A 14,781-nucleotide genomic window follows, 5' to 3' on the forward strand; every position below is an offset into this window, starting at 1 on the left:
AGAGATCTGAAATTATATATAAAGTATTGTTCTCCTTTAACCGATATTCGACTTGGCAGAGGACTATATATAAATACAAAAGTTAAATTTGTCAAAAATAACAATTATATATATGATATATTTAATCTATATATACCAACCATTATAATCTATATATATTTAATTGAAGCGCAACTATATTATTTTTTATATTATATATATAGCAATGAAAATTATTGCAATACCCTTATTGAGCTATTTTATATCATACTCTAAATATTGAGAGACGTATTTGTATAATCTATATATTCTATTACATATTTTGTTTAATTGTATATATTTCTACATGTCTTATGTCATATTTTATTCCCTTATATGTATTTGATTGTGCCTTTTATATAAAATTTATATATTTACTACATAATTAATTAATTAAATTTCCTTAATAAGAATATAAAAATTTCCTTAGTATAAATTTTTTTCTTCATTTATAAGAATACAATAATTTTCTTAATGTAAATTAATGATGTAGCAACTTGAGAGAGCTCAATTTTTTTTATTTTTAATGATGTGACGACATAAGAATTCGATTCTCACTTTGTTTTCAAATATATATATATATATATAATTATTTATCAAGATGAGATATGGTGGTCCTTCCAATATCTCAAGACAGTAGAAGGTTGAGTCCCCAATAATATTTGTATATATATTATGTATAATGAGTGTGACTGTATCTGGTTTTTTATAAATATCAAGTGAACTCAATATCACAATGTCTACAGATGTGCCAAATTAGATTAGCTACCAAAGAAGGTAAATGACATGGCGACTATTGACAAAGCGTCGACAGATTTTTTTTTTTTTCCTTTCTTTGGGTTGAAGGCTAACATTTCTTTTCAATGGGGAAAAGGAAGACGGCCATCCCTATACAAAATATCTATCTTTTTCTTTCTGGCCAAAACACATCGAGTCATATAAGCAAGATATCGATGTACTTCCCCGATTATCGACATTCGGATTAGAGAGTGTTATATGGCTCCTTGTATAGCCAAAAACATACTTAGCTAGCAAAAGATATCAGCAAGCTGTGACCACCCTTGACAATTTGCCATATCCTTTTGCCCAGAAACGTTGTCTCAGCCCTTGGCCTTGTCTTCTTATTCTGGGAAGGCTTCTACCTATGTCTAGCCTTCAAAACAACTGCGAAATTCATCCTACATGTGCAGAAATATATAGCTGCCCCTGGACTCGACTCTCAGAGATAGACTACGCTCAAGATCCGGAATCGCTGTCGGAGGACATGTTCCCTCGCATTGCTTCCATGTCCATTAGGCTCTCCTCTGACATCCATTTGGATCAAAGAATTACCCTGTAGTATACAAATTCGATTATTGCATGGCTCCAAGCCCGCTTTGAGGGTACTGCGAAAGAATTGATCGGTAAAGCTTTTTTTTTTTTTTGGTAAGTGGTAAAACTTCATTTAATACCAAAAATATTTACAATATTGAGACCACTCACCCAAGCAGTCCATCAAACAAACAACAACACATCCCCAAAGGAATACAGTATAACTCACTCTCCCCTACCTACATTCAGTTAGCTAAAGATTTAGCATAGACAGAATGTACAAGCTTCGAAGAAATGTTAGGAAGAACCAAAACTCGCTCTTTCACCCTGAACAACAACTTGTTTTACGAAAGTTGAAATAGACATATGGCAATCTTCTTGTAGATTCTTGCATTTCATTCACGTCGTATCCAATATATATAATGCGTCCAGAGAAGGTTCAAATATATTGTGTCAAGTTGCTTGCCTTTGATGGCTGACATCCATTGCAACTTTGAATGCCAATCGAGGTGAGGTTTCTATACTCCAATTCGAGCTAGTAGACTTCTCCACATTGCTTGTGTAACGGGGCGGGTAAAGAATAGGTGATCGCGAGACTCCAAATAACTACTGCAAAACTCATACTTTGTAGTTGCAACATCAACTTTTCACTTCACCAATCCGTCCTTAGTGCTTAATCTATCGAGCACACATAATCAACTAAAGAAAGATGATCTAGGCGTATGCCCATCAAACCAAATTGCTCCTGCCCATTCCACTTTGTGTCCTCTTGGCCTAAGGCAGTCCTAAGCGTTGGAAGCAAAGTATTGTCCAGATTCGTGAGGTGTCCAAACCACAACATCTTGTGCAATAATGGTTGTCAGAATCACGATTCGAATCGTAGAATCGATTCTACGATTCTATTATTCGAATGGGGGGCACCGATTTCGATTCCACATGAAGAATCGGGAAGGTAGGATCGGTTGCGAATCGGGCCAAGAATCGCGAAATCGCAGAATTGGGCCGATGCTGCAATTCTAGGTTCAGCCCACAGTCGGGCAAAAGCAAGCCAACTGGCCCAATCCATTGGTCCTGAGCCCAACAGGTGATGGGAAGCCACAGCATTCTGATCATGATTTCAGGCACTTCTATGGGTCAAGCAACTTCTCCGCCCGATGCTCGTGCACTCCATCTTTCTCATGGACCTTAAACTCTGCAGACAGCTTAGAGGACAAGTGGGGGTTCCGCATGACTGCTCGGTATGAACAGTAAGATGAGTTGCTGGGTCAGTATCTAAGGCCTGAATTAGAGTCCCAAGTCATCTCTGATCCTTCGCTGCACGAGAAATGTTGAAGCAATAATGGAACATGTTTGGCTTGTGTGATGAACAATCCGTGGGATGAATAATTAATTTCGGAAATAAGTTTCTCTTGTAATGTCAGACTTTTGTGTATCATCTAAAATGTACAAAATGCAATTTCATGGGACTTATGTTGTTAACTTTTTATTTTGGGAGTTTGAGTTATGATTTGAACCTTAAATTTCGATAATTCATAACGATGTCTTATACTTTTATGACTTATTGTTGGTTTGTGGCTTTCATTTGAATGAACAATGATTGATTTTTTCTGCTGAGGAAAGTATGATACATATATATATATATGCTGCTTTTTTAATTACAGGTAGAATGTTACGATTCACGATTTTACGACGCTCAACCGATTTTAGGTAGAATCGCGATTCTGATAATCTTGCGCGCAACAAGTTTCACTTGAGCAGCCAAAGCTTGAATGGAGGTAACATGGGTATCTGCACTTCTTGGCCCAACCCAACTACTATCAGACAACACTACACTAACTGTGGCATGTTGTCCTATACTTGGAAAACACTCAGTTCTCCTTTCACAGTACTTAATCAAAGGTCCTACAGGCAGCTAGGGTTCAAATAAAAAATATTCATTTGCACCTGAACCACTTCGACAATTGACATAAGACAAGAGCATAGGTCTTAGTTCTAGCAATTTTTCCCAATTCCATGAACAATCACTAGGAACTTTCAATGACCATAAGTTTCTTCTTCGTAATAGATATCTACGCACCCAAGTAATCCAAATGGATCCGGCCTTAACAAGAATAGACCACATATTTTTAAGGACACAAACATTGTTCTAAATAGCTAGATCTTTTATGCCAAGCCCACCCTCACTTTTGAGAAGACATACTAACTTCCACTTGACTTTGCCTCCCCTGGTATGTTGTTCAAGTCCCTTCCAGAAAAATTCTCTACGCTTTTGGTGCACAAGTCTAATAGCTCTTTTAGGCAATATGAAGTACAAGCACCAATAATTTTCTATGCTAAAAAGAACAAAATTGATCAACTGACCTCTGCCTGCATAAGATAGATGCTTGACGGAACATGTCATGACTTCATCACTTCAATATCGACTTCTTTTCCCGGATTCAGGGACCAATGAATTGACCAAACTGGTATGTGAATCATAGTCGATTTGGCTACTTTGATTCTTTGCCCAGTTGCCCTTAATTAATTGCCAAAGCGAAACGTGAATGGGGTCGAAGTAAAATGAAGAGCAATCTGTAACTAAATAGTTTGCTTGCCCATTGGCCCTTAATTGCCAAAGCAACTGTGATTCACGTTTCCTTCTTTTGGATAATTTGGCTAGCTATCAAACCAACCGAAATTTGACCCATCAATAATTCAGCCTCTATGCGATTAATCATGTCCTTGTACTTATAAATGCATTGGTCCCAAAAGTGTTCAGTGACAACCCCTCTCCCCTTACCGCACACAAGCAAATCAATTAAGTTCATAGAGGACGGAACATTTCAGCTGATCGACTCTATGTGCGATATTTCACTTAATTTATAGAGGACAGATCAAAAGAATATTGCACTTGATAATCAAATACCAGCTGATACATGTTTTATTCAGCAAACCTGTGATTAAAGATTTCCAAACTGTAATTATGAAAAGGTAGAGAGGGTTCTTTTGACATATCGCAAACCTTTATCTTTATCTTTGTTTCCCCCATCAATCCACACACCCCCCCCCCCCCCCCCCCCCCCCCCCCCCCCCCCCCCCCCCCACCCCACACACACACAGAGTTAAATAGTTTCGTAGAGAGTAAAAGATTATTATATTTATCAATTTCACTTGAAATACTGACGAATTTTCAAATATAAATATAATAAAATGCTATATTAAATATATGTCTGCATCAGGATACAGGACCATGTTTAATTTCCTATTGTCTCGTGTTGCAGGTTGTGTCGTTACGGTGACCATGAACCGCAAGGAATTAGTTAGCTAGGCAGAAAATAATATATTGCCACGGTCCCCATATCAAAGCATCCACCTTCCAACGTTTTTAAATCGACAACCCCCTGTGATATAGATGTCTCATATGGCTCTTAGTACGGTGATCAGTCTGTTAATTATTTGTGATTTTTCGAGTTTGAGTACACAATGACGAGATTACACTTATGACAATCCAAAGTCATAACGCATAATCCCGTATCCACATATAAAAGAGGGCAGAGAAGTCATCAATACACAATTTTTTTGAATAGAAGGGTTTGGAACATGAGGTATTTGTAGAACGCTTAGGCTATTGGATGCACGATCGTTCATCTAATTATTAAAGTTGCCAACCCGCGGTTAAACTTTGTCAGTGTGGGGCTTTAATAAATAGATCATTTTTTTTTCTTTTCAATGCAAGGGGTGTACTCTTGACCAATTAACCATATAACAGAGGCTGCGTGCCAAAATGTTGAATTTTTAAGGCTTTTGTATCTTACATGTAGGTCCACTGCCCGATGAATACGATGAGAAAACAGTTTAATTCATTTCTGCCACGTCTTTATTTTTATTTATTAGACCAAGGAAATGAAAAGCTAAGTAAAAGGGCAGGATAATCCCAGTGGGAGCAGACGATCGAGGATCGTCGTTACAATACTATGATAATTAATTAAACACCTACGGATATATCAATGACCGTGAGCAGTTGGGGAACATCCCTGCTGTCTTGCTCAAAGTCCACGATGCACTCGGTCATCTCCAACGCGGTCTTGACCATCTCATTAAGCACTCCGAACACTCCGAACACCTGACTCGACAAGAAAAAGGAAGACTAATTAGTCTTGTCTATGGGGCTACACTTGGGCAAACTCCCGACCGTTATTACCTACATGGATATTCTGCAAGTTGAGGGGCTTGGTGTGATTGCAATTGGAAGTAACCCTTCGAGGATGGCCATCGACCCGGCGACCCTGTCGGAAGAGTGTATGTGGGCCAGGCGCCAGAAGTCGGCGTCATGGAGGACAAAGGCAGAGAGGGTGAGGACAGCACGCCTTGGACGCCCATGATCGAGGGGACAGCTTGTGGATTACCGAAATCATCCATCACTTGCACGTTCTTGGTGTCCATTGCCTTGCAAGTGATCTGAAGTACATACATACATAGACATCCATTTTGAAATGGAATTAGTCTGATTGAACATTACATGCGCACCCGAAGTTATACGGAAATCATGAATTTTTCAGTTGCTAGCATGATGGCGGGGCATGACTCTTGCTAGAATTGCATAAGAAAACATGCTGAATTAAATAGGTTTGTACCAAGAAGCATGAGAGAGGCTTTGCCTTGCTTTCATGTTCATCAACTCCATGCAAAAGTATGACAGATTAAAAGGGAAAAGTATGATTCTGACAAACATAGCATTTTCAGCTCAAAAAGTACTTGTATCAAAGAATCTCCCTCTCTCCCATTCCCTTAACAACAGAGCAAATCGCATAATCAACAGAAAATGTCACCACAATGGACATCTCAAAACATTACACGATACTCCTTTTCAAATTATGAGCAAGTGACATTCACAATATCACCAAAATGAATATAGGGTGAGATTAACCCACAAAAATTAGCGTAAGTAGTTAGGACGTGCGTACACTTTATGAATAGTTCACATGATGGTAAATTCAAATCCCCCTTGCAAGAGTAGCACTTGGTGAGGCCATTCAAACATGTGCTTGCACATGAAGTTATAAGAATTTATGGACTTGAGGGGTGTTCAAGGGTTCGAGGAGAATAAACTCCACGTAATAATAACAAAAAAAGAATATAGGGTGAGATTAAAAAAGAAGAGCTATGTTACATCAACCATTAATTAACTTGCAGAAACCAAGAAAATCATTCCGTATCTAATACCTATAGGCGTGTCAAGAAAATCACTTTTTAATCTACGATATAATTTTTGTATTGCTGCAAGGATAATACTGTTGTCTGTTTTAAATGAACAGACAATTAACTATTTTAGGGTTTTCATAATTTTATATATTTGTCATATAATTAACTAAAATAAGTTATTGGTGGCCCCAGTATAAATTACAATTCAATTTACTCTAGTTTCAAGATTTTAACTCGAATCACTTATAAGTAGCCATATTACTATATGAAGTTATTTATAATACAAATTATGTTATTTTATATGAGTAATTTTTAGCAAATTTATACATATTTTTAAGTGATTGAGTTTTTCTTTATGTCTTTATTTATGACCAATACTATAATGAAATTACACAATGACATTTTTTTTTAAGATCAACCTGACTTAACCTACAGTTTATTTGAAAAGGACTAGAGCAAATTTTTTTGACCAGTTTTGGGATCCGAAAAATATTTTTCGAAAAGTTCAAGGAGCTGACGGAATGGTAGAGGCCTTTTTTAAATAATGAAGTCGAATGAGTTAGGAATGAGAATAAACATTATATTTGTCTACATCGGACTCGGACAGACCTTTTAGCCCAACTTAAACTTGAAATGGAGGTTCGAAGTGGATCATATGAAAACTCATGAAAATTGCAAGACCACCTCCTCTTTTATAAGTAAAAGAGATGCGATCGAGAAGGCTGTTCTTGAATTTCGTATAATCTATTCATTCCCAAGCCTTCTCTCATATAAGTCATAAGTGCATGTTTGGGAACGATGCATGGAATGAAATAGAATCAACCATATAAGGTGGTACAGTTTGCATGATTGATTCCATTCTGTTCCTTTCTATTCATATTTACCAAATATGACCTAATTAGCTAATAGTTTTTTTTGTTATATAAGGGAGGCCCTAGGAAATTAAACGAAATATATGGACACATACGTTTCAACTGGTGAGTTTGAACACAAGACTTATTGATCTAGAGTTGGTGTTTTGTCCACTGCACTAAGACCACTTCCTCCTAATTAATTAATTAATAGTTTGACCAAGGGTGGAAGAGTCGAATTTTTATGTGTCAAATTGCAGGAATTTATATATTTTTACCGATAATCCGAGGTAACATTCAAAATACTAGAAAAAAAGAATCCATCTATTCGTCCATAAATATGTATACACTAGGAAAAGCTAACCTGAAGGAGCTGAAGTGAGGTCTATGATGATGATGATGATGAAGAAGAAGAAGAAGGATGGATGGTTGATTGCACCTATGCAGCATGTGAACCCTCTAATATACAATCAGCCAGCCAGTAATCATATTGTTTTCCTCCACCGACTATCGGATTAGGAAATCACCCGATCTCAAATCGGTGATGCGGCCCGATGCTTGCTTGACATTTAAGATTGGAACTCGAAGAATATATATAAACCAAACGTAGGTCGATTTTGATGATTTAGACGTTTGTTTTCCTTAAATAAGGTCTTGAATTCAAATCTTATGTGTAAATTAAAAAACTTCACGATCAAGAGAACTTCGACCTGCAATAGGTCTTGAAATTGGATTAGTCATTCAGATTGTTGGCGAACACTGAGCACTGAAAAAGCAAAAGAAAATATAGTTTTATCTTCTCATCAATTTCCCAAAATTAATGTCTTCGCTATAGCTGATCCGTTAATCAATTCTCAGGTCCGACGATAATAAGATGACTGCTACATACAACATAAAATGAAACAACTTAACCGGCATGGATTAGTTTAGGTACTTCGGTACCTTTTTCCCTTCAAGTAAGTTTGGATTCGAATTTTGTAAATGGAGAATTCATAATTGGGAGAGATTTACCCCAATTTGGATGACTCGACTCGAATCTGAATTAATTGGAGCTCATTAAACTCCAGAATATCAAATGGTGTAAACCTAGAAGAGAAGAGACTAAAAGAACTTATCTTAAAATATCAGAATGGAGACTTTTCACGTTTCATATTTCAGTACCATTTACGGGACAAATGGCACGTTATTAGCTTTTTCGAATGGTTACATATTGCTGAAAAACTAGCTGGCTTAATTTGTAAGAGGGACGATGATAATAGGTAACATGGTGAGACATATCATAGTTCTCGACAGTTACAATGCCCATTCGATCTTTATTATAAGTTATACGATTATAATCACAAATCAAACATTCTTCTTCTAGCGGGTCGCAATCAACAAAAAATTGTAATATAAGTGCAATACTGTCATTGTTTTACTCACGAGTTTCCTGGGAAAAGAAAAAAGGAAATAATAATTCTCTCTAGCCAAAGTAAGACTGAAGTTATAACTTCATAGTGCACGGGTTGATACACCATGTGATATCACTTATCAGTACTCAAGGGTCGAAATGATGCAAAATAAAAAATATTGGGTAAATAATTGTAATTATACAAACTTGGTGGTGCAAAATGGCTCGGACGTGGCTTTTTAGGGGGGCAAATTGTTATTTTTCCTAAATCAGAACGGGGACAGTCGGAGAGAATGAGAGATCAGATCACATTCGCACTGTCAAACTTCACCTTCGTCAATCTCTCGACGTCATTCTCGTTCATGTCCGATTCTCTGCAATGCTTCGCGACATGCTGATACTCGGCAATTCCCCCCCTCCGCAGTCTCCAGCGGCCGCCGCAGCTCGCTGCCGCCGAAGTTGAGCTGCAGCTGTGCTTCGGGTACGGATCGATTGGCCTTGTCAATTGAACGCTTACTTCTGGTTCATCTGCTCGTATGTGGCATCTTTTACAATGCGCTATATCCTGAGAACCGAAGGAAAGCAACGATTTTGGCTTCTCTCCGAGGAATGATTGATGATATTGTGGGCATCAGTTGATCCAAGAAGTGATTTTTTTTCCCTTTTCTTGAATTCAATCATTCGTTTTGGCCTCTTGCTCTTGCTGGGTTTGAATTCTGAGTTCTTCACTGCCCGGTTAGCATGAAGTGAGCATAGGAAGATCCGAAAGAGAAGATTTTGCTGAAGAGGAACAAGGAATGCCTCTGAAGAACCCTAACTCCTCCATTGTTCCTTCCACCCTACCAAAACTTTGCTCAGTTCACTCCGCATTTCTCACTTTCACTTTGCTAGTCTTTACCGTAACCATTCTTTTCTTCCTGAAGTCCCCTCCTCAATCCCATCCTTCTCCCCTTCTTTCCCGAAGCACCTCTAAGGAACCCAACGAGTTTATCAGAGTCTACCTCGCTGAACTGCCGAGGTCCCTTAACTATGGCCTCCTCGAAGAGTACTGGTCATCATCTTATGTCGATTCACGTGCTGCCAGTGATCCAGACCATGGATTTGGGAAGATGAATTCGCCCAAACCCACCAAGTTCCCGCCGTACCCCGAGAGCCCTTTGGTCAAGCAGTACAGTGCTGAGTATTGGATATTGGGTGATTTGATGACACCTCAAGAATTGAGGACAAATTCTTTTGCGAAAAGGGTTTTCACGGCAGAGGAGGCAGATGTTATTTTCGTGCCTTTCTTTGCAACACTGAGTGCAGAGATGCAGTTGGGGAAGGACAAAGTGAAGTTCAGGAAGAAGGAGGGCAATGAGGATTACAAGAGGCAGAGAGAGGTACTTGATTTAGTGAGAAATTCTGAGGCATGGAAGAAGTCTGGTGGACGAGATCACGTCTTTGTTCTCACTGGTATGTTTTATCTCTTTGGTTGATGAGCCTAGTCCTGTTGTGAATTTCCATAGTTTTTGAGTTTGCATAATTTTATTGTCAGAATTCCCTCCTATTTTGTTATATTTGATATTCAGCGTGATTTTGCTTTGAAGAGTGAATTTTTTTACATAAAAATTGCTCCATCAACTGGCAGGAGTTGTTATCTAGGTTTCTTATATTAGATCCACACTTTGTGTGCTATTCCTTGAGAATAAGTTTGTCTTTCAGTAATTTAAAAAACGTACTTGAAAATATTGGCAATGACGTAAATATGCTTTCCAAACAAAACTATTTACGCCCTTACCTTCCAAGTAATTCATGTGGATTATCAATAGTAAGTTATGCATTAGAAGATTTGGTTGTAAAATTTAGCTTCTCAAGCCATGTTTAAGTATCTTGAACCATAATCTTGCAGATCCAGTTGCAATGTGGCATGTAAGGGAGGAGATAGCCCCAGCTGTTCTCTTGGTTGTAGATTTTGGTGGATGGTTTAGGCTCGACTCAAAGTCTTTGAATGGAAACTCATCAGACATGATACAGCACACTCAAGTTTCGCTCCTCAAGGATGTTATTGTACCTTACACTTATTTGCTCCCCAGACTACATCCATCCAAAAATCAGAGACGCCAGACCCTTCTCTATTTTAAAGGGGCTAAACATCGACATCGGGTGAGCAACTAGACCTAAAGAGATGTCATAAAATTATTTGTAGGGTTTCGCAGGCTAATTTGGTAGAGGCAAAACGAGCATGCATTTGAAATTTCTGTTGATGTTGAAGTTCTTGATATGGAAATCTGCATATTATAGAATTGCTTCTTTAAACTATGCAGTGTCTGTTCTGGTTCTCTTTTCCCTCATTGTCACTGCACATGTTTCACAGTTTTATCTACGTGAAAATTTTATCCTCAAAAAGAGAGTTCATATATATATATATATTGACCAATACTATGTCATAGAATGTGATGCATAAGGATTTACTATTTCTGCAGGGAGGTGTTATTCGAGAAAAACTGTGGGACCTGTTGGCGAATGAGCCCGGCGTTGTCATGGAAGAAGGCTTCCCAAATGCCACTGGGAGAGAACAGTCGATCAAAGGAATGAGAACGTCTGAATTCTGCTTACACCCAGCTGGGGACACCCCTACTTCATGCCGACTCTTTGATGCCATTGAGAGCCTCTGTATACCCGTTATCGTGAGTGACAACATCGAACTTCCATTCGAAGGGATGTTGGACTACTCGGAATTCTCTGTCTTTATTTCTTTTTCCGATGCTTTGAAACCCAAGTGGCTATTGAGCCATCTCAGGAGTTTCTCGGACAAGCAGAAGGATCAGTTCCGTAAGAAGATTGCTGAGATTCAGGAAGTTTTCGAATACGATAATGGTCATTGGGGTGGTATTGGACCAATCCCACCTGATGGTGCAGTGAACCACATATGGAGAAAGGTCCATCAGAAGGTTCCATTGATCAGAGAGGCGATGATTCGGGAGAAGAGGAAACCACCAGGTGTCTCGATTCCTCTTCGTTGTCATTGTACTTAAAGTACAGTTATATTGTTTTATTCGTTGTAGATTCACGAAGATGTATTTTGTATGTGCGAAAGTGTTGCAGCAAAAGCTACTAGTGTGGTCATTAAAGTGATAACAGAGATGGCTATTTATTTGTTTCCCTGGAAAGTGCCTTTTTAACGCGACACCATTTACATATTTACAGAAGAAAAGAATGTTGTGCTCATTTTTTCAATTAACATCCCTTTGTGGCCACATCTCGATCCTGAAAATGTGAATACTGATGGTGATAGCATTTGTCTCGGTGGTAAGTCAGGAAAATGACCAGGTGAACCTTTGCTTGAGGCACTTGATTCAGTTCAGATCCACCTGAATCAAACCTTTTCGTTTCCGGTCGAGTCGAATTACTGGACCGGCTCTTATCAACTCATGCAGCTTTCTCGAACAGTTATCTTTTCATTATTCGGAGTATAAATATTTACTAAACAAGCAAGAAAAGGGTTTGAATGATGAAGGTAATATATGGCTCATGTCTCATAGAGAAGCTATCTCTTGGTTATATCATCCTTTTTCACCGTGAAGTCCCATAGGTCTCCGTACTTCTCGTTGAAATCCCAGATATCCATGGTGTTGTAGTCGGCTATGAGCTTGTCCCGAGCCCCCGGTTCCATGTTGTATATTTGAGGCTCGAAGTTATGGGGCTTGTCGGGCTTGTCCATCTCGATTATGCAGAAGACCACCGTAAATAAAGCTGCTCCGATGTACAAGTACTCCGTCTGCATGCAAGAGGAGAAAGCTCATCGTCTAAGCTGTAAGCTGAACAAAGCACCAGAGCGATTTTGCTTGAGCTCGAGGATTGAGTTTACTTACCGGAGCATTGAAGTACATTGCCACAGCAACTGCTGGAAGGAAGAGCCACGAAATAATCCCTGCGGTCGGGAGTGAGTCACAATTTGCAGATAACCTCTAATCGCAGAATGAAATTAAGGTAGTAGGACGTCATGTACTTTATATTCTTACCTTGAAAACCGGTCGGGGCCTCGACTGCCTTGATATCATCTGCAATTGCTCCCCAGAAGGTTCCTGAATCAAACGAACCAGTTAGGATCACAGCACCGATAAATCCATTTCCCGACACCAAAAGGTGGCATCAGATGTAGTTCTCCGAATTGATCCATCTAGCAGCATCAGTCCTTTCCACCGGAATAAGCAAAGGCAGCGGCGGATTTTTGCTGAACATCTTATTTGTGACGAGTTTGAACTATCCTATTCCGATTTCATTTCTTTCCTACATGTCGAAGCTAACCTTTCTCTTCTTCTCCTTCGTAGTACGTATGGTGCCCATCATACTTCCCATAATCGAAATCATCCTGCAAGTAACACATCCCCGCATGAAAAATCCATCAAAAGAGCAGCACATCACCGCAACTCTTCAATTCAAATTCGATAAATTTCAATGAACTCATGCTCACACATTCATTACATACGACTTACGGGGTGAACACTGTTGGTGGCCCAACGGTCTCTTGGGTCCTCGTTGAGGTCGGGCTCGATCTCAGACAGTCCCATGTTCAATCTGGTAGAGTCTCTTCTCCGGCTCCTACAGCTCAAAACCTCCTCGTGCGGTTGGAAGAAGAAGACCCGTGTTCGGGTACTCGAGTTTAAGATCCCAGACCTGATGTCAACTGGTTTTGCATTGGAGCAGAGCTTTGGGACTGAACTTGCAGAGAGAACAGAGACCGCCATCTTCCGTTCACTTTATCCGCTTGAGCCGACCAGGCAACGGTTGAGCTTTTAGAACCCGCCTTGCTCAGGATCACGTTCATGTCACAGGGTGGTCATTTTACCTGGAAGAAAGTCCAATGGAAACAAGCCACGTGTGTAAAACAGAGGCTTAAAGTTAACGCAGTCCGTTTCCCGTCGCCTGGTGCAGTTTTATTGCCAAACATCACCTCAACTATTATCATTTATAAAATTTCCCCTAAAATTTAATTTTCCTGATACCCCCATGGCATGTAATAGAAATACGAGTCTGCATTCTCACACAAGTCTAACATAAATTTGAATCAGATTTCACATTATATACTCCGTGTGATAAGAAGTTCAATAAATTTTTTTTTGGACAAGCTCAATGCGGTTCTACATTAATATTTAATGATATGTACAAAATCCGATAATATATTGGGCTTATACAACTCAATATTTTTACAACCAACACTACTTCGAAAATCTAACAAAATAAAAAAATTGGATATCTTCTTCTTGTGGAGACCTTGAATACCAAGCAAAATTTGCAATGAATGAATCCCCATATTTTCTCAATATGACTCTCACCCACTCCCATGGATCTTAATATTTCACGCCTTCCATGTAAAATAAAATTAAAGCATTTCAGACTAGTCTAAGAAGAATGACTCGGCTTAATTTGCCCTTAAGACAACGAATTGCCCTATTGAGCTGTTCATTCCATCCTCCAACATCCCTTTGAATACCAGATTCCTATAATACCATATCTCCAACTTTATTAAAGAAACTACAGTTAAAAAAGAAGAAATGATCTCTATTTTCTAGTTTCATCTTCTTTGTTAATATGTTTTGTCTGTTTCAATACTTTCTGCCACCCCATTCAATCTGAATTTTTAAACTTTGCTCGAGAGAATCATCCATGGATCTACTTGTGCTGGGGGGTGTTGAATCGTGGCAAACTCGACTAGTTTCCAGGGGCGGAGCCAATGAAGGAGCAGGGGGGCAATTGCCCCCCTGAACTTTGAAATTTTTAAATTTTATTCTAAAAATATGTGTTTTTTTAATGTAAAATTAGTACTTTGCCCCCCTAGAACTTTAAATTTTTAAAATTTTGTCTCAAAAGTATAAGTTTGCCCCCCCTGGATAAAAATATTGGCTCCACCCCTGCTAGTTTCCAAGCGTTTCGATGGAAAATCACCACGGAGATTTACTACAAAAAAATGTATTACCACTGGGGGTTCTTTTCGAAAGATGCTTGTCAATGGGGGCGTTTCTGCAAATTCACCGAAGGCATTGGACGGAG

The 14,781-nt window shown here is 38.9% G+C and overlaps 2 protein-coding genes across 2 annotated transcripts; one reads left to right on the plus strand and one right to left on the minus strand.

Moving 5' to 3' along the window:
- The first annotated feature begins 9,046 nt into the window (after nt 1–9,046).
- On the plus strand, nt 9,047–11,934 carry LOC116196541 (probable arabinosyltransferase ARAD2). The gene is made up of 3 exons (XM_031526315.1): nt 9,047–10,203; nt 10,640–10,893; nt 11,214–11,934. The coding sequence occupies exons 1-3, from the start codon at nt 9,549–9,551 to the stop codon at nt 11,763–11,765; spliced, it is 1,461 nt and encodes a 486-aa protein (XP_031382175.1). The 5' UTR covers nt 9,047–9,548; the 3' UTR covers nt 11,766–11,934.
- A 234-nt stretch (nt 11,935–12,168) lies between these two features.
- Nucleotides 12,169–13,509, minus strand: LOC116196542 (photosynthetic NDH subunit of subcomplex B 5, chloroplastic). Its single transcript, XM_031526316.1, has 5 exons — nt 13,227–13,509; nt 13,039–13,102; nt 12,753–12,815; nt 12,603–12,661; nt 12,169–12,508 (listed from the first exon to the last, which is right to left on the minus strand). Exons 1-5 carry the CDS (start codon nt 13,476–13,478, stop codon nt 12,278–12,280), a joined length of 669 nt encoding a protein of 222 aa, XP_031382176.1. The 5' UTR covers nt 13,479–13,509; the 3' UTR covers nt 12,169–12,277.
- Between the last annotated feature and the right edge of the window lie 1,272 nt (nt 13,510–14,781).

Source organism: Punica granatum, chromosome 2 (genome assembly GCF_007655135.1).
Source record: "Punica granatum isolate Tunisia-2019 chromosome 2, ASM765513v2, whole genome shotgun sequence".
NCBI lineage: Eukaryota > Viridiplantae > Streptophyta > Magnoliopsida > Myrtales > Lythraceae > Punica > Punica granatum.

Bases quoted from the DNA above. Each gene is read 5' to 3' on its own strand.
- LOC116196541 (XM_031526315.1), top strand. From the start codon at position 9,549: ATGCCTCTGAAGAACCCTAACTCCTCCATTGTTCCTTCCACCCTACCA. The intron at 10,204-10,639 runs GTATGTTTTATC...ATAATCTTGCAG, and splicing joins TCACGTCTTTGTTCTCACTG to ATCCAGTTGCAATGTGGCAT. The intron at 10,894-11,213 runs GTGAGCAACTAG...CTATTTCTGCAG, and splicing joins GGGCTAAACATCGACATCGG to GGAGGTGTTATTCGAGAAAA.
- LOC116196542 (XM_031526316.1), bottom strand. From the start codon at position 13,478: ATGGCGGTCTCTGTTCTCTCTGCAAGTTCAGTCCCAAAGCTCTGCTCC. The intron at 12,816-13,038 runs GTTAGCTTCGAC...CGTTTGATTCAG, and splicing joins CGAAGGAGAAGAAGAGAAAG to GAACCTTCTGGGGAGCAATT. The intron at 12,509-12,602 runs GTAAGTAAACTC...TCTTGCATGCAG, and splicing joins CAATGTACTTCAATGCTCCG to ACGGAGTACTTGTACATCGG.